We start from the raw sequence: 21,048 nt of genomic DNA, 5'->3' as shown, positions 1-21,048 counted from the left end.
TTCTGAAGCACTTAAACAGCAAAGAAACAGTGAGAGACAACTTGTGAGAAGGTTTTACTGCAGGAAAGTTCAAAGGGTAATTATTTCTGCTTTGTTTTATAGCTTAAAAGACAAAAAAGGCCCATATGCAATTAACTTTTTCTACTGACTTTTCTCCTATGTGGCATTTTTAAATTTGTAAATAAAATGCCTTTTAAGCCACCAGAAAGCAAGAAAATACTCAAAATAATTTTGATATTACTTTTTCACCCACTTTTTGGTACTTTTCTAGTGGAAAAGTGCTGGAAAATTATTTTAAATAGAAGATGAAAAATTATCTCCTAGGAGAAAACTCAGGTGTAAAAGTGAATTGCATATGGGCCCAAGTGTGGTTTCTAAACTGCAAATATGACATAATGATGCAATGTTATAAAAAAAAAGAGCTTTATAACGTAAAATAATAATATGAGACTGCTTTCTTTGCTACTAATGTTTTATTCATTATCCGTACTACACATACAATTCATTATATCATTAGTTTTTGGTTTTATTTGCTTCAGGGTTGCTTTTCCATTCACAGCCACACTGCAGTTTTAAAACTTGAGCTCAAGCAGCTGAGGAAACCGAAATGTAACGCATGCCATTGCCATCCACAAAGTATATCCCAACTGAGATATTGCTTTGATTTGCTCTGTGGGCCACTGTAATAAGGATACAATCAATCAAATTCAAGGGAATTAGCATATCAGTGTATAAATTGTTCAGTCCTTGCCGGTTTCTGAACATGAAACACCATTACAAAATAAATTGTTCTGAGTCATCTTTAATTAACTCTATGAAAGATAAATTAAATGGTTTCCTACCTGTTTCATGTTCCTTTGCTGCCATCAAAGGCCTTGTTCCTCATCTTCTGTGTGTTGATAAAGTCTATGCCCTACAGATAAAATAAATAAAAAATAACCCTGACACGGCTTCTTCCCGCTTGCAGTTATGTCCACTACTAAATGAGAACTATTTATACATCCATGTTACAGCTCAGCTGGTATAAGCAAAGCACCTTTCACTTTTCTTGAGCACTGCATACTGTAGATAAAGAGGGAGGTGCTGAAGGAATTATTATAATAATACTACACTTACAATGTAGGGAAAATGAAAACCTAGTAAGATCTGTTTAACTTTAAGAACCACTAATGCAAAAAAAAAACCATAAAATACATGTAAAAACATACAAATAAGAAGTACCTACATTTCTCCCAGAGTAAAATGAGCCATAAATTACTTTTCTCCTATGTTGCTGTCCCTTAAGCCTCATCTACACAGTACAATTTATCATCAGATCGGATCTATTAGATAATTTCCAACCGGTCCAATCGTATTGCGTTATAGATTTTGCAATAGATTTTGGGTATACTTATCAAAGCAAAATCTATCGCAAAATTGATCTAAAAGAATTTGGACATCTACACACGATGCAATTTCTTATTAGATCTTTCTAATAGATCCGCCTATCTAATGGAAAATTGTACCGTGTAGATGAGGCTTTACAGTAGGTAGTAAAAATCTGACAGAAATGACAGGTTTTAGACTAGTCCATCTCTTCATGAGGGTATTCTCAGCATGGCCTTTATTCTTTATAAAGACACTTCCTGCTCACTGCACCTTATTTTGCCAGTTAGATGGAGCAACTGCTATTCACCAAGTGCTTCTGAAAAGAAAGAAAACCATGAGAACCCCCAATAGGAGATGGGCTAGTCCAAAACCTGTTAGATTTTTAATTCCTATTGTAAGTGATAGCAACATAGGAAAAAAGTAATTTTAATGCATTTTCCTCTGGAAGAAACATACTTCTTATTTGTATCTGTTTACATGTATTTTATATGTTATGATTTTCCGCGATAGTGGTCCTTTAACACTACTAAGTTATACTTATTACACTATTTTGTTTAGACTGAAAGTAACATTGTACTATGGAAATCTGAATATGATATACTAGTGAAAAACGTGGACTATATAATTATAGGGGGTCTGGGTGCTGCTGAACAATTGGGAATAGCCAAATCTTTCTAAGACTTCTTACATTATTAAAGTGAGCCATTTTTAATGATAGTTTCCCTTTGTAATACTGAATGCAATTACCTTTTACTAATAAACCTTTAATATGTTTTATACCCAATTTACTTTGATCCGTGCATGAAACATTATACTGTGCATATTTGATGAATTTGAAATATTCAAAAAAATTTTTTTTTTCCATCTTTTCAACCAACTAATTGTTTCTAAACTGCTCACATTCAGATATGGGCTCCTTACACACTTTCAATAAAATTGGAATGCAACAATGCGAAAAAGTTGCATCACATGTTATGTGATGCGATACGTTGCTGCGATACATACAGTACCATTGAAAGTATGCTTCATTGCCACTGTAAATGTGCATGTTACCCTGTATGCCCACTGCATGCAGTGCGGTATCCCAATGGAACTGCTGCATTGCACCGCAATCAATGTGCTAGCCCCATAGGAATATCATTGCATCATGTTGTGATGCAATCATGCTGTGGGTTGCAATGGATCACATCCAGTGGCATAGCTTTAGGGGGTGCAGAGGTTGCGACCACATCAGGGCCCTTGGGCCAGAGGGACCTCGAGGAGCCCTCCCTCAACCGTAGTATTAGCTCTTTATTGGTCCTGTGCTTGTAGTAATCACTTCTATTGATACTTTGAATAGCAGTTATCATTAAAAAAACTGTTCCTCACCCCTTCTTGCTCCTCTAATACTATGGATATCCTTGGCAGATTTTGGTGCACCATATCAAATGTTATGTATAGAGTGCCTAAGGGGGCCCCAATGTAAAACTTGCAAAGGGGACAACAGCGCCTTAGCTACACCACTGATCACATTGCATATAATATGCAAGGAGGCATATCCTAATCACCTGGTAAAAATACAGGGACATCATTTACCTTGATGACAAAGGCCACCACATAAAATGACCTTAAGCTAACCAAATGTAAAATGTATGTGTCGGTGTTCCATTCTAGATAGTAAATGAATTAAAAAAAAAAAACATTTTAGTTGCCATCCATCTCTGCTATTGTTCTGCAGTCAATAGAAGTAAGCCACTGCTTTGTTTTGTATAACAAACACGAAAGGAATGCTTAGACCAGGGAAATGTTTTGCAAGGAAGGTGTTTTATCCCCCAGTTGGTCCTAAGATCTGGTGATAAGAACTGTCTGAATAATATATTATGTATTCCTTTCATGCACTATATAAAATGTTCAAAAGAAAAAGATTTAGCACTACAAGAGCATTTCCCATAGCTTGCTCAATAAAATCCTAGGCAGAAGTCTTAAACATTAATGCTACTAAAGTAAAATTACAAAACTTAAAAAAATAAGTATTGTATGACAAAAGTAGAAGTCACTTTTTTCAATTCAGGAAAAATGTTTTGTAAATATTAATTTTGTTTTAGTTCTTGCTGCTGCAAATTACATATAAAGAAACTAGTGAAAATACATAATACTTTGCTTATTACACTTCATACTAACTGTCAAAAACACTTGTGTAACTAATTTCTGCTTCATGGTGAACTCTAAGAAGATCATAATATTTATATTTGTAATTTTAGTTTAAATCTTTATCATAATTTATTGATTAAACAGGTTGTTTTACATTTACTGACATTTAGTCTTCACCCTTACTCAGTTTACTTTTCTCCTTTTCCAGGAGATGATTTTTCCTCTTATTTACAAGATATTATTTTAGCACCTAGCAATCAAGAAAGTACTACAGATATGCAAAAAGGAATGCCACATTTATTTTTAGGAGTTGGTTGCTTCCTGGAGCTTGAAAAGTACTTTATTGATTAGTTATGTAAACATTGCATGTGGGAACAGGGGAAAACTTAATTTACTAAAGGCCCTTATCTGTTTTACTGATGAATTACTGGTAACTTTCCTTATCTGTTTATCTCATGAATTCGAAAAGAAGCTTTAAAGGTGCATACACACGCACTACTGTACAGAACGACGGGTCCGTCAGACCCTCCCGCTGGGCGGTCGTTCTCCGGACAGTAGTGCGTGTGTACAGTCTCTCAGTAGACTGATAAGGCTGTTTCAGAACCAGAAACAGCCTTATCAGTCTGCAGACAGACTGTACACACGCTCTACTGTCGGGAGAACAACCACCCAGCGGGAGGGTCTGACGGACCCGTTGTTCTGCACAGTAGTGCATGTGTATGCACCTTTAAGGCCCATACACACGTCGTATTTTTCCGAACGACGGGTCGTTTGAACGTCCCATCGTTCAGTCGTCCGCACGCCAAATCGGGCGTGTGTACAGACTTTCGTTCGGGTGATAAGACTGATCTTGAGCGATCTGCCGGGCGGATCGCTCAAGACCAGTCTTATCGCCCGAATGACAGTCTGTACACACGCCCGATTTGGAGTGCGGACGACTGAACGACGGGACGTTCAAACGACCCGTCGTTCGGAAAAATACGACGTGTGTGTGGGCCGTAGCCTCCCTGGCGGTATGGACGAGCTGAGTTCGTCCAGCAAAAACTTGCAAAAAACGTTAATGACAAGCTGAGCTCGTCCATGCCGACAGGGAGATTTCCTGTTTCTCTGCCCCGCCGGCTGCATTTTTTTCTTATCAGAGGGATTCCCCAGGATGGCTGGATGCCTGACTGCACGCTGTGGGTAGCGATCTGTGCTACCCACAGCGTGCAGAACAAGCATCCAGCCACCCTAGGGAATCCCTGGGCAGCCAGCGGGGCAGAGAATGTGCGGGGGATCCCCCTTGTATGTGGAGGCTGTGCTGGCGGGGGATCCCCCTCTGTGCGGGTGGGGGGAACCCCTTTATATGGTGGCTGTTGCGGGCACGGGATCCCCCTCTGTGCGGGCGGGGGGATCCCCTTCTATTGTGGCTGTTGGGGGCGGGGGATCCCCCTCTGTGCGGGTGGGGGGAAATCCCCCTTCTATTGTGGCTGTTGCGGGCGGCCTATCCCCTCCTCCCCCTCCCTCCCGATCTCCCCCCTCCCGATCTTCTCCCCCCCCCCCCCTCTAAGCCCATTGAGTAAATAGATTTACTCACCCGAGGGCTTTCTCCAGTGACGGCAGCAGCACTTCCTCCTCCATCTCCGAAGTCTCGTTCTCTGTACAGTTACATTACGAGGCTTGGTGACGTCACCAAGCCTCGTAATGTAACTGTACAGAGACCGGGACTTTGGAGATGGAGGAGGAAGTGCTGCTGCCGTCGCTGGAGAAAGCCCTCGGGTGAGTAAATCTATTTACTCAATGGGCTTAGAGGGGGGGAGGGGGAGGAGATCGGGAGGGGGGAGATCGGGAGGGAGGGGGAGGAGGGGGATAGGCCGCCCGCAACAGCCACAATAGAAGGGGGATCCCCCCACCCGCACAGAGGGGGATCCCCCGCCCGCAACAGCCACAATAGAAGGGGGATCCCCCCACCCGCACAGAGGGGGATCCCCCGCCCGCAACAGCCACAATAGAAGGGGGATCCCCCACCTGCACAGAGGGAGATCCCCCGCCCGCAACAGCCACAATAGAAGGGGGATCCCCCCGCCCGCACAGAGGGGGATCCCCTGCCCGCAACAGCCACCATATAAAGGGGTTCCCCCCGCCCGCACAGAGGGGGATCCCCCGCCAGCACAGCCTCCACATACAAGGGGGATCCCCCGCACATTCTCTGCCCCGCTGGCTGCCCAGGGATTCCCTAGGGTGGCTGGATGCTTGTTCTGCACACTGTGGGTAGCACAGATCGCTACCCACAGCGTGCTGGGGGGGGGGAGGATCGGGGGGGGAGGATCGGGAGGGGGACATCTTGCTACCTATAAATTTGGCTAAACACCTGGCTCACTATATACCTGGCTAAACATCTGGCTACCTATAAATCTGGCTAAACACCTGGCTCACTATATACCTGGCTAAACATCTGGCTTGCTATATACCTGGCTAAACACCTGGCTCACTATATACCTGGCTAAACACCTGGCTCACTATATACCTGGCTAAACATCTGGCTCACTATATACCTGGCTAAACACCTGGCTCACTATATACCTGGCTAAACATCTGGCTAACTATATACCTGGCTAAACACCTGGCTCACTATATACCTGGCTAAACACGTGGCTCACTATATACCTGGCTAAACATCTGGCTCACTATATACCTGGCTAAACACCTGGCTCACTATATACCTGGCTAAACACCTGGCTCACTATATACCTGGCTAAACACCTGGCTCACTATATACCTGGCTAAACACCTGGCTCACTATATACCTGGCTAAACACCTGGCTCACTATATACCTGGCTAAACACCTGGCTCACTATATACCTGGCTAAACACCTGACTCACTATATACCTGGCTAAACATCTGGCTCACTATATACCTGGCTAAACACCTGGCTCACTATATACCTGGCTAAACACCTGGCTCACTATATACCTGGCTAAACATCTGGCTCACTATATACCTGGCTAAACACCTGGCTCACTATATACCTGGCTAAACACCTGGCTCACTATATACCTGGCTAAACATCTGGCTCACTATATACCTGGCTAAACACCTGGCTCACTATATACCTGGCTAAACACCTGGCTCACTATATACCTGGCTAACCATCTGGCTCACTATATACCTGGCTAAACACCTGGCTCACTATATACCTGGCTAAACATCTGGCTCACTATATACCTGGCTAACTATACCCGGCTAACTATACCTGGCTGCACATCTGGCTAACTATACATCTGGGTCTTATACTCACCATTGGCATGCTGATCCCTTGTCGCGTACCTCTGATAGCTTCCCCAGTGTCTTCTACCATGTCCCTTGGCGGATTTTGCTTCTCCCTCGGCGATCACATGTCCCCCGTTGATCGGCGTTGATGACACCAGGGTCACACAGCGTCATCAACATCTTGCAGAAAACACTTTTTTTTTTTTTATTGAATTCAATACAATAATCTGTATTGAATTTAATATAAAAAAAAAAAATTGGTTGCAAAAAAAATGGTTGCAAATTATTGGAAATTAATTGAAACACTTTTTGCACGGAAATCCTGGGGAAACTGAACGCCTGGGTGGTTAACAGTCAGATGCGCCAGAATAGATTAAACACATTTATAAACCTCTCAAAAGCATTTGACTTGGACCCAGACAGCAGTACTAGTTTTTACTGCTTTGATTGCCTGGTGAAGTGGGATAGAACCTGTGAAATGCATTGCATTGTGGAGTACTTAAATAAACAGTATCTTTGTTTAACTTTAATCAACACAGTCTGTGTTTTAATTGTTGGGGAGGTAAGCCCACCACCGCCACCCTTTTTAACCGGTTTTTAAATGTTTTTACTCTATTCTGGCGCCTCTGTTCAAGCTTCTCTTCTATTGCCAAGTCCACCCCTGGTGGATGGGGTGTTACCCCTTGTTTCCTATATACAGAGAGCGACTTCTTAACCTGAGTGGGGTCAGGTCATAACATCCCCACCCGCCTATACAGAGGTTGCCTTTGTGGTAACCCACATTTATGAGTATAAATTCTTGTACACCTCACTACTACCAATTGCTTCTTGAACGTACTGCACTATTTTGGGATCTCTATGTTCCTTTTTCTTTCTCTGCAAGTTTATCTCAGTCATGAATTAGCTCTACTTACATTTAAGGTGAAAATAACTAAGGTGAGTTAATTCAAGAGAAAAGCTTTGTGAATTAACCCCAGCAATGCCAGAGATCTTGCCTAAACACTACAAAAGTGTTTCCTCTTTATAATAGAGAAAGAGAAAGATATCAGCAAATGCAGTGATGACAGTTGTGGCATGTGGCACTTATGTCACTACAGTTATAGTAGTAACAGCCACAATGCAAAAATTACAGTGGATGCAGCAGTAGTAAATATAACTAGAAAACAAACAGAAAATGACCAGTAAAGTGAAGGCACCTATACCTAGCTACCTATACTGAAGGCACCTATACCTAACTACCTAGACTGAAGGCACCTATACCTAACTACCTATACTGAAGGCACTTACACCTAGCTACCAATACTGGTGGCACCTATACCTAACTACCTATACTGAAGGCACTTACACCTAGCTACCAATACTGGTGGCACCTATACCTAACTACCGATACTGAAGGCACTTACACCTAGCTACCAATACTGGTGGCACCTATACCTAACTACCTATACTGTAGGCACCTATACTTGGTTAACTATACTGAAGGCACCTATACCTGGCTACCTATACTGAAGGCACCTATACCTGGCTACCTATACTGAAGGCACCTATACCTGGCTACCTATACTGAAGTCACTTATAGCTGTGAATGTTGGTAGATCTCAGTAGCTCGCGAGCCGAAAAAGTGTGTGCACCCCTGCCCTAGAGCTATCTGGGTATTCTGTAGTACTGGTCCAAGTACAATCTCATAGAGCCTTATCAATCCATGCCATGCACTGATGAGGACCATGTCATGCACCAATGAGACTCTATAAAATGTATGTATAAGCTCTAGGCCCACTATGATTTTCATATTCTAGAGTGATGCATCATGGGAAACCACAGTTGCACACTTAAAGGACAACTGGAGTGAGAGGTATATAGAGGCTGCCATGTTTATTTCCTTTTAAGCAATTCCAGTTCCCTGGCTATCCTGTTGATCCTCTGCCTCTAATACTTTTAGCCATAGACCCTGGACAAGCATGCAGCAGATTAGGTGTTTCTCACATTATTGACAGATCTGACAAGATTAGCTGCATGCTTGTTTCTGGTGTTATTCATGCACTACTGCAGCTAAATAGGTCAGCAGGGTTGCCAAGCAACTGGTATTGGTTAAAAGAAAAAAAAATGGCAGAATCCGTATACCTCTCACTTCAGTTGCCCTTTAATGCTAAATTACTGCAAGCATCTTCTGTTTTAAGAGGCAAAATTAAATTCAGCATTGCTTTTAATTAAGAAGGCTTTTTGGTCTATTTTAGCCCCTTATACTTTCCTAATGATTCTGGGTCACCATGGATCTTGGTATTTTAGAATGAATGATGGCAGCAAAGCAAACTCTTCAAACTCTTTTACATATTATTGCTGCTCTTTTGGTCCAAATGACTGGTCTGTAACATATTATGGTTTATCATCATCATTTAAATACTAAAATATTTCCATTTTCCTTTACTGAAGAATTAGAATAGTGACATAATGTGGTGAGTATAGTAGCTATGTGCTCTCAACCAGTGCACCTCTAGAGGTCTAAATAGTGCTAAAGACAACTAGTGAACCTCTAGACATAAATAATTTCTTAGGACACTGTCTGCATGGAGTTGGTAGGTTTTTCCCTCTGGTTTTTGGATTTCTAGATGCAGTTCCAAAACTTTTAGTACATTGAAATGTTTGGTCTTCTATGCTGAGTAGGGAAATAGCATCTACTTAACTACCAATGCTGTGGATGATCTGCTGTTCTCTGTAGGGTAGTGTTCCCCAACCCCATCCTTAAGGACAGACCACCAACAATTTCAGCTCTGTTGAGATGCTAATTAGCCTACATGTAAATGTTTATAGTTTCCTTCAAAACATGTGCTGTTAATGGGCCTAGAGAGAAGTGTTGGGGAACTCTGCTATAGAGCACGGCCAATTTATACAGACCTGTATTAAGCTAAACATTTAGGCTATGTTGACAGTGAAGCATTGTGGTGAGATGTCACGTTCGCATTGTAACACAAAACGTCACACTGCAATGCTCTACCTTTGTGATATTCACAGGGCAGCTGGTGCGATATATCGACGTGCAGCATCCCAACATGTGACAGTAAAGTATCCTTTTAATTGAATGTATGCTTTACTTTATGTGATGCAGCGCGTGGAAAACATGTGGCAAAACTTTCCCGTTCTGTTGTATTCCTGCTTTTACAGGGAATGCAATGCTTGTAGTGAACCTTGCCTTAGAGATGAACTGGACAGATAATTTTTTGACTCCATGTGTGGGGAGGATGTTGGGGTACTGCTATTACCCATGTATCAGTTGCACCTACTTATGCTATAGTTTCCTGTTTGGTTGATTATGTCTTGCAGTGTTGCTGTCACTACTAACAGACAAAGGACAAAAAATAAACTATAGTCAGAACTGCATGCTGCTATTCAAATCTGCAGTTACATCCACAGCAGGTTAGAAGCAGTTTAACTCTTCAGCTGGTTTTACACCTATTTTTTGCTTGGCAATGCAGTGCGATGCTCCTGCCACATCACATTGGAACACAAAAATGTCAATCATATGACCCCGTGGAAGAGTGCGCTGACAGGGTCATATGCATAGCACCACCCTTCGTTCAGTGACGCACTAGTGACACACTTCCTGCTGGGCAGGAAGTACATCACTGGGAGTCCCATCAGTCTGCGCATGCGCTGCGACGCCCCACACTCCATCATTTACACTTCCATTACTCCAATCTCTATGCGTTAAGCGTGGTGCTTGCAGTTATGCGCTGCTGCCCTTGCCTCAGATTGGATACTTCCAGGTCACCACAACTTACTGCATTAGGTGTGAAAGTCTCCATAGACTTTCTTTGCTTTTGTAGCCCCTTGCATTAGAATAGGTAACCCAATGCAGGTTTAACCTGCAGGTGTAAAAGGGACCTTCAGTGATCATTATAAGATGCTAAAGCTAAGTACACACTTGAGATAAAAGTCTTTGGAAAAGGAAAGATCACAGACAAATTTTACCCCCTTCCATGTAGTATGATAGCCATACTCTACACAGTCAATTCTATTGAGCTGAACTCCCATCAGATAAAAATCTTTGCAGGCCGCTGTACACAAAGATGCTGTACACAGGCAAAAGATCGGTATCTGCAAAAGATCAGTTCCTGCAAAATGCATTCATAGTCTATGATATCTGCAGATCTCATACACACTGGGCTTGATTCACTAAACTGTGATAACTGATATCACGACCGTTTTCGTGCGTGATTGCGAATTTGCATGTGCAATTGCGAATTTTCATGTGAAAATGGTCGCCTTTTCATGCAAAAATATGTGATTGCACGCAAACGCAAAAAAGCATGCGAAAACGGCCATGATATGAGTTATCACGGTTATCACGGTTTAGTGAATCAAGCACACTCTGTTTAATGGACAGTCATCTGCAGATCCAACAGTCATCTATAGATCTGGTGGATCTAATCTGCAGATGAAAGTCCGTCAGGGCCAGGCAGAGGCAGAGGGGAGAGAGGCGCAGGGCACAGGGTAGGAGGGGTGCACAACTCCCTCAGCTATTATTTCCCTATTGTGTAGGAAAGCAGAGAGAGATAAGAAAAGGGCATACATAGCAGTGACTGCACTCCAGATAACTAGAGATTAAGGTGTTGGGGTCCTGGGATGCCTCTTAGTCTAATAGCAATCTGTGTGTGACACACATTGGTGTCTCAGCCTTGGGTACTGGAGGACCTTGTCCCGGCTCTGATGTCCATTAAACTAGGTGTGTATGAGATCTGCAGATATCATAGACAGAGCCGGTTCTAGACTTTTTGCTGCCTGAGGCAAACTTGTGAGGATGCCGCCGCCCCCCAGTTATTCGATCCCAGTATCTCTAGAGGGGGTAGGAGCCAGGACGTGAGAGCAGCGGGCACAGCGGCGGGGAAGGGGGTCATACCCCCCTCCCTCATCTGGAGCTCCCCATCCGCACTTCCCCTCCAGCTATTTTCCCAGGATTGCCGTCCATCAGTAAGAGAGGAGCAAAGGCAATTACTCACCTCCTTCTGGTCCAGGCTGCGTTCCATCACCCAGCAGGAAGTGATGCGGCGGTGAAATGCAGCCTGGACCGGAAGGAGGTGAGTAATTGCCTTCGCTCCTATCTTACTGACGACGGTAATCCCCGGAAAATAGCTGGAGGGGAATTGCGGGCAGGGGAGCCACAGCTGAGGTAGGGGGCTCCCCTGTTCCCACCCACGGCCAGGCAGGTGCTAACCCCCCCCCCCCCGCTTTCGCCGCCCAAGGAACCTGCCTCACTGCGCCTTATGGGCGACCCGGCCCTGTTCTTAGAATATGAATGCGTTTTGCAGGAACTGTTCTTTTGCAGATACTGATCTCTTGCATGTGTACATCATCTTTGTGTACAGCATCTTGCAAAGATTTTTGTCTGATGGGGAGTTCAGCTCAATAGACAGACTGTGTAGATATGCTCTCAAGGGTGGTAAAATTGGTCTGTGATCTTTCCTTTTCTAAAGACGTTTATGTCAAGTGTGTACTTAGCTTAAGTCTCCAAAATGAAAATTACAATTACATTTTTTAAATCAAAGTTTACAAGCATATCGTACATTTTACCAGCATAGGTCAAGAATTCTCATCGCTATGAGCATGGTAACTATGAGTAACTTCACTAGTTACTGTTCTCAGTATGCCTTTTTCTTACCATTTGACACTGTTGGTTTCATCCCAGGGATGTATGTTAGTACATTGCTCATGATGATGAGCACAGCCAAAATGTAATGAATAGCTCATTGTGACTGTAACTGCAGAGGTGGATGGGAGCATGCATGAGTGGAGTAAAATGATGTCTGACTTTTCATGGTACAATCTTAAATACAACTGCCCATATGTGAAGTGTCATTTACTTTACAGATTGTTTTTAATACATAAACTATCAACTTCCAAAAACACAGGATACAAAGTTGATAAAGGATTTGCCAGTTGAAGGCACTACCTTAATGATACAGATTTTGATTACTGCAAACAATAGAATGAAAAATAAATTATACCTGCAAGTAAGGTATGACTTTGCAGAGAGTTTTTCCAAAAAACCAAGTTTCAGTAATGTCAACTACCAAGGTTGCTGGAAGACATGTGATAGTTACAAGCACATCTGCAAGGGACAAATTAACTATAAAATAGTTGGTGACTGTCCTCATGTGATGATTCTTCCACACTGCAACACAAACTAACATTGCATGCATGTATTAATACAGGATTGTAAAAATTATAAATACATGAAAAACAACAGCAACCAAGTAAAATACACAGCATGTACTCAACAAGAAATGTTTCTCAGTAATTTTTCAAAGTTAATTATTTTCTTCCACCACATATAAATGTCCACAAGGGATCCTTAAAGAGAACCTGTACTGAATAAAAATATTTAAAATAAACACATGAGGTAACTTCCGATGAACATTACATAGTTACCTTGCCATCAGTTCCTCTCAGAAGCTCACCATTTCTTCTGACAAGAATCCCTTCCAGTTCTGACAATATTTTGTCAGATCTGAAATATATCAGTTGCTGTCAGTAAAATATCAGTTGCTGTCAGTTATGGCTGAGAGGAAAACTGATGTACTAGGTAATGTCCATGTTTCCCTATGGCTCAAGTGGGCGATGTTACAGTTTAACAGTGTGCTGACCAGAAAGCTGTTATGGGTAATGGCCATTTTCAAAATGGAGGACGAAAAATTCCCTTGATCACAGTGAACAAACAGGACACGGGACAGGAGAAAGACACTGAGGAGTAGACTACATGGAAGGTAAGTATGACTTGTGTATACTTATTTTGACTTTTAATTTTCAGTTCTGGTTTTCTTTAAGTCTTAAATAAAAATCAGTTTTACTCATCTGGGGCTTCTACTAGCCCCCTGCAGCTGTCCTGTGCCCTCGCAGTCACTCACAGATCCTCCTGTCCCCTGCCGCCAGCTATTTTCATTTTCGTCCGACAAGCGCAATGGCCTGGCCATGCGTCTGCTTCTTCACATTCCTGTCCGCTATATCGTCCTGCGCAGGACGCTATTGTGCGGCCAAGCCTGACGCCGAAACGAAACTAGCTGGCAGGCAGGGAACGGAGTATCTGTGACTGCGAGGGCATAGGACAGCTGCTTGGGGCTGGTAGAAGCCCCAGATGAGTAAAACTGATTTTTTAAATCCCAGGCTTAATTGTCACTTTAATGAATTAACAAAAAAAATCTAATGATCTAAGCCAAGTCCAACAAATGGACTAAGACAGAGATTTAAAGGATGCCTGAAGTGACTGGGATATGAGGGCTGCCATATTTATTTCATTTGAGGCCCGATTACACTTACCACATTGCGAACGGTTCCCGGCGAACTTCTGTCGTTCGTGATCATGGCGAACCGGGAACTTTTCCGGAAGTTGGGTTCACCCCCATAGTGCATCATGAGGGTCAACTTTGACCCTCTACATCACAGTCAGCAGGCACATTGCAGCCAATCAGGCTACACTCCCTCCTGGATCCCCACCACCCCTTATAAAAGGCAGGCAGCGTCAGGCAGTGGACTCACTTGTGTGCCTGCAGTAATTAGAGAATGTAGAGCTGCTGCAGACTCTCATAGGGAAAGCTTAGTTAGGCTCTTGTAGGCTTGTTAGCTTGCTCCTGGCTGATTGTTATTGCTAAAAAAGCACCCCTCAGCAGCTCTTTTGAGAGCTAATCTTGTTCTTGTGATCTATTTTTTTTGTGTGTGTGTGGCCCACTTGCATTATATACAGCCCTGTCAGTCAGTGTCACTGTGCCTGTCTGTGTGTGACAGGTGCACATGTAATACCCATCACTGCATATACCTACTACCTGTTGTGTTCACTTCAGTGCACCCACCTACCTACGTGAGCGCACACAGTGTCACTGTGCCTATCCGGTACCTGTCTGTGTGTGACAGGTGCACATGTAATACCCATCACTGCATATACCTACTACCTGTTGTTCACTTCAGTGCACCCACCTACCTACGTGAGCGCACGCAGTGTCACTGTGCCTATCTGGTACCTGTCTGTGTGTGACAGGTGCACATGTAATACCCATCCCTGCATATACCTACTACCTGTTGTTCACTTCAGTGCACCCACCTACCCAGGTGAGCGCACGCAGTGTGATATACCACTCCGTGCATACCTGTTAATTGCACCTGTGTGACTGCACATTGTATTAGTCAAGTCAGTGCATACCTTTCACTTCATCCCCCCCAATATGGACAAAACAAAAGGCAGAGGCAGGCCATCTGGCAAGTCTGTTAGAGGTCGCGGCCCACGACCAAAGTACAGTGTTCAGGAGAAGGCATGTGCCATCAACCCCCAATATTGTCAGGACGTAGTTGACTATTTAACACAGAACACCTCATCTTTCTCAGCTTCCGCACGGAAGCGTGACATATCTTCCTTCTCCTACTCTGATTCTGGCACCCCACTTAACACTCAGTCGGCCGCCACCACCAAAGTGCCATCACCCCAGGGCTCAGCGGTGTGGTGATTTTTTTGTGTGTCTGCTTCAGATGAGAGCAATGCCATCTGTACTCTCTGCCACCGAAAATTGAGCCGTGGAAAGACCAAGACCCGCGTAGGGACAACTACCAAACAAAGGCACATGATTACAAAGCACAAACTGCAATGGGATGACCACCTGAGGGAAAGCAGCACACAAAAGCAAATCCACCCACTGCAGTGGAAGATATGCAATTATTTCTCAAAAAAGGCGATACCCAAACTGTACCGTGATGTTGAAAGGCAAGTGGAGTCATCTCTGGCGCACAGCGTTGGGTCAAGGGACCATCTGACCACGTGGTCTGCAAAGCATGGTCAGGCCTGCCCGAAGACTAAGTCAGTCCCCACATACACCATCTCTGCCTGCATGCCGTGTGACTGCCTACCCCAAGACTAAGTCGCTCCCCACACAGCATCTCTGCCTGCAGGCCGCTTGACTGCCTTCTCCGCCACCACCAACAGGGTCCAGGATTCCGGAATTTTTAAGGCCGCTGTAGCAGCCGGTATGATAATTTTTCTGATGCATGTACATTCCTACCTAATTTTTCTGGCTGCACTGCGGCTGCAACAACAAAACAAAAGGCATGTACATGTGCCAATTCCCCTTCGTGATCATTACCTTGCCGCGGTGAAGGGGCTTGCATATTGAAGCAATGACCGCCGGCTATATGAGTGTTGCTTCATTGTGGACAGACCAAATTTGATCAGCTGGACAGTCACTGTTCTGTCATTCAGCTACCTCAGCCTGGCGACCATATGGGCTGGAAAGCCACCATCACCTGCACTCTTGTCATGGTGCGCACCAGTCCAGCACGGCCGTCACTACACAAACAGCTTTTTACGGTGCGTTGCACAGTGAGTTTGGTGTGTCAGTGTGAAGCAGTACTATAATTACAATCCCTGATTGATGTATACACATGCAAGATGCTTTAAAGCACTTTAGGCCTGCAATTTAGCATACAATGTGATTTCGGCCCTTAAAACGCTGCTTTGCGTCAAATCCAGATTTTTTCCCGGGAATTTTGGCATGTATCCCACTCCGCCATGCCCCCCTCCAGGTGTTAGACCCCTTGAAACATCTTTTCCATCACTTTTGTGGCCAGCATACATTTTTCTAGTTTTCCAAGTTTGCCTCCCCATTGAAGTCTATTGTGGTTCGTGAAAGTTTGCGCGAACCGAACTTTCGCGGGAGGTTCGCGAACCAAAAATCGGAGGTTCGGGCAATCTCTACCCATCGTCTCCTCCTAGCGCATCTTGTGGCAATAGACATGAAAGTCATCGGAGCATGTTACACTTCCTGCGATGTGCTGGAAGTGGTCCGGATGACGCAGAGACTGTGGTGCATTGTCGTACATCATACACAATGCAAGTTAATGTGGTAACGTGAACATTTAGAATTTTTCTTACATACGCACTACTATGCACATGTTGAATTTTCAGGTGGCGGATCTCCTGTCCGGCAGTGTGCACGTGACTCGGGGGTGCCGGTTTTTGGGGGCAGGTTGCCGCAATTTCTCTGCCGCAGTCTGCTGCAAACTGTGTGTAATGGTGCGGTGCGATGCGGGTGCAATTTTGCCGTGTGCCAATTGGACCACATCAAGTGTAAAAGGAGCCTTAAACAATGCCTATTGCCTGGCTGCTCTGCTGATTTACTGCTTCTAATACTTTTTACCCATAGACCTGGACTAGCATGCAGATGGAATGTTTCTAACTGAAGTCTGGCTGGATTAGGTGCATGCTTGTTACAGGTGTGTGATTTAGACACTACTGCAGCTAAAGATCAGAAGGATTAGTATTGTTAAAAGGAAATAAACATGGCCAGTTTACACTGGGGGAGGGGCCTGTGGCAAGCAGCATAGAATAGTCATACAAGTACACATCTGAATCATTTAACTGTGCCATGCCCAGCTATAAGGATTCGGGTGTGTTCTGCAGGAAACTGCAGTATGCTGCCCAGAATCGCACTGCAGTGTGATTCTAAAGGCAATCCATAGAAGAAATAGACAGTGTTTTCCCATGCAGCTTGCATGCAGGGAAACGCTGTAGAATCGTGCTGCAATCGACACTAGTGGAAACTGGCCCAAATTGCTTGGTGGATATTGCTACAATTCAATCACAGAGTTCTTTACTATTAATTTATTCAAATATTGCAAACATTATCCTGTTATTCCCAGAGTTTCAGTAATTTACAAGATAAGCAGCAGGGTATTGATAGATGGGAGCTACTAATGCCATCAACGGATGTACAGTGGTGTGAAAAACTATTTGCCCCCTTCCTGATCTCTTATTCTTTTGCATGTTTGTCACACTTAAATGTTTCGGCTCATCAAAAACCGTTAACTATTAGTCAATGATAACATAATTGAACACACAATGCAGTTGTAAATGATGGTTTTTATTATTTAGTGAGAGAAAAAAAACTCCAAATCTACATGGCCCTGTGTGAAAAAGTGATTGCCCCACCTTGTTAAAAAATAACTTAAAGGTGGTTTATCACACCTGAGTTCAATTTCTGTAGTCACCCCCAGGCCTGATTACTGCCACACCTGTTTCAATCAAGAAATCACTTAAATAGGAGCTATCTGACACTGAGAAGTAGACCAAAAGCACCTCAAAAGCTAGACATCATGCCAAGATCCAAAGAAATTCAGGAACAAATGAGAACAAAAGTACTGTAATTGAGATCTATCAGTCTGGTAAAGGTTATAAAGCCATTTCTAAAGCTTTGAGACTTCAGCGAACCACAGTGAGATCCATTATCCACAAATGGCAAACACATGGAACAGTGATGAACCTTCCCAGAAGTATCCGGCCGACCAAAATTACCCCAAGAGCGCAGAGAAAACTCATCCGAGAGGCCACAAAAGACCCCAGGACAACATCTAAAGAACTGCAGGCCTCACTTGCTTCAATTAAGGTCAGTGTTCACGACTCCACCATAAGAAAGAGACTGGGCAAAAACGACCTGCATGGCAGATATCCAAGGCGCAAACCACTTTTAAGCAAACAGAACATTAAGGCTCGTCTCAATTTTGCTAAAAAAACATCTCAATGATTGCCAAGACTTTGGGGAAAATACCTTGTGGACCGACGAGGCAAAAGTTGAACTTTTTGGAAGGTGCGTGTCCCGTTACATCTGGCGTAACACAGCATTTCAGCAGAGAACATCATACCAACAGTAAAATATGGTGATGGTAGTGTGATGGTCTGGGGTTGTTTTGCTGCTTCAGGACCTGGAAGGCATGCTGTGATAGATGGAACCATGAATTCTAATGTCTGCCAAAAAATCCTGAAGGAGAATGTCCGGCCATCTGTTCGTCAACTCAAGCTGAAGCGATCTTGGGTGCTGCAGCAGGACAATGACCCAAAACAAACCAGCAAATTTACTTCTGAATGGCTGAAGAAAAACAAAATAAAGACTTTGGAGAGGCCTAGTCAAAGTCCTGACCTGAATCCTATTGAGATGTTGTGGCATGACCTTAAAAAGGCGGTTCATGCTAGAAAACCCTCAAATAAAGCTGAATTACAACAATTCTGCAAAGATAAGAGGGCCAAAATTCCTCCAGAGCTCTGTAAAAGACTCGTTGCAAGTTATCGCAAATGCTTGATTGCAGTTATTGCTGCTAAGGGTGGCCCAACCAGTTATTAGGTTCAGGGGGCAATTTCTTTTTCACACAGGGCCATGTAGATTTTGAGGGTTTTTTCTCACTAAATAATAAAAACCATCATTTAAAACTGCATTTTGTGTTCAATTATGTTATCTTTGACTAATAGTTAACGGTTTTTGATGAGCAGAAACATTTAAGTGTGACAAACATGCAAAAGAATAAGAAATCAGGAAGGGGGCAAATAGTTTTTCACACCACTGTAACATATTCTCTCAAATTGTTAGCAACAAGACACTAGACAAACCCATCTCTAGCTTTCCACATAATACAACATTTGGTAACACACAAAAACATGAGGGAATTGAATACATTTGATGCTGAGATTTGGGAATTATTATTATTATTTTGTATTTATATAGCGCTGACCTTTTCCACAGCGCTGTACAGAGTATGCTTTCTTGTCACCTTAATGTCCCTCAGAGGGGCTTACAATCTAATCCCTACCATATTATGTCCATGTATGTATTGCATAGTGTATTTATCATAATCTAGGGCAGGGGTGTCAATTTCAAATACAAAGGGGGGCGAATTTGTACACTTGGACCTAGTCATTGGCCTACCTCAATGTCTAGTCACCTACTACCTCCCTGACCCTTATACATTTCCCAGATGTCTAATAGACCCCTTCCCTCCCCTATCACATGTCTAATGGCCCCCATCCCTTCCCTATACAGTTCCCTGGTTTCTAGTGGCCCCTCCTTGCTCCCCTATACAGTTCCCTGGTGTCTATAGGCCTCCCCCCTCCCATATACAGTTCCCTGGTGTCTAGAGGCCCCCACCCTCCCTTATACAGTTACTTGGTGTCTAGTGATCCTTCCTCCTCTATACAGTTACCTGGTGTCTAGTGATCCTCCCTCCCCTATACAGTTCCCTGGTATCTAGTGGCCTCCCCCCTCCCATATACAGTTCCCTGGTGTCTAGAGGCCCCCACCCTCCCCTATACAGTTACCTGGTGTCTAGTGACCCTCCCTCCCCTATACAGTTCCCTGGTGTCTAGAGGCCCCCACCATCCCCTATAAATTTCCTTGGTGTCTAGTGATCTTCCCTCCCCTATACAGTTCCCTGGTGTCTAGAGTGTATAGAGCTTCCCCCCTACCTCTTCCATATGGCTTCTAGGGTGTTATAGGTCTTCACCTCTAATATAGCTTCCCTGGTTGTCTAGAGTTGGCCAAACATAATGCAAAGTGGGAAAACAACTTGAGGGCCAAGTTTAATGACTCTGAGGGCCAGATTGGGCCCATGGGCTGGAGTTTGACATGTATGGTCTAGTGCCAGTTTTTTGGAGGGAAGCTAATTACCTTATCTTTATGTTTTTGGGTATGGATTATCTTAAGCCATGTACACACCTTTAATTTTGAATGGCCAATCACTGACCAATTTTACCACTTCCGTGTAAAATGGGAGTTTGCCTACACAACCTGGTATATATATATATATATATATACATAAACACACACACTTTTTATCCACAATATAAGCATACAGTATACATTTTTGTTATTACCTGTCAGGTGTGATGTGTGGGGTTCAAATCTATGGGTCAGGTAACTCAAACTCTAAAGTTGGCCAGACGCCATTCAATTAAAAGATCCATTCTTACACCAATTCGATAATTACGATGCGTTGGCCCAAAAAATCTGAAGCTTTTTTTTCATTCGTTCGAGAAATCTGATCAGATTTCCCATTTTTATTTGATAAAAGAAGATCGGGAGTGTTGGATTTTTCTGATCAATTTTTATCAAATTTGTATGGTGTGTGGCAGATTGTCAATTACTTGATGTACAGACCCAAGTAATTTTTTTTCTGAGTTTTCAATAATTTTTTTCATACATGGAGAAAAATTGAAAGGATGTGTGGTACATAGGTCAGATTTGTGAAATGTTATAATTAGTCAAAAAAATTGATTGCAATTCTTAATTTGAAAAGACATTTTAAAAAAATGAGGATGTGTGGCCACTTTAAAGAGAAACTCCAACCAAGAATTTAACTTTATCACAATCAGTAGCTGATACCCCCTTTTACATGAGAAATCTATTGCTTTTCACAAACAGACCATCAGGGGGCGCTGTATGACTAATATTGTGGTGAAACCCCTCCCACAAGAAGCTCTGAGGACCGAGGTACTGTTGGCAGT

At 43.3% G+C, this 21,048-nt stretch overlaps 1 protein-coding gene across 1 annotated transcript in view; it reads right to left on the bottom strand.

Moving 5' to 3' along the window:
- Window positions 1-21,048, bottom strand: part of HCRTR2 (hypocretin receptor 2) — a 103,267-nt gene that overhangs the window by 56,473 nt on the left and 25,746 nt on the right. The window contains exon 2 of the mRNA XM_068279364.1: window positions 12,749-12,927. Within this exon, the coding sequence (XP_068135465.1) occupies window positions 12,749-12,927 (179 nt within the window). The remainder of the gene's footprint in view (window positions 1-12,748; window positions 12,928-21,048) is intronic.

This window comes from Hyperolius riggenbachi, chromosome 4 (genome assembly GCF_040937935.1).
Source record: "Hyperolius riggenbachi isolate aHypRig1 chromosome 4, aHypRig1.pri, whole genome shotgun sequence".
In the NCBI taxonomy this organism is placed as follows: domain Eukaryota; kingdom Metazoa; phylum Chordata; class Amphibia; order Anura; family Hyperoliidae; genus Hyperolius; species Hyperolius riggenbachi.
This window is presented reverse-complemented; position numbering and strand designations above follow the sequence as displayed.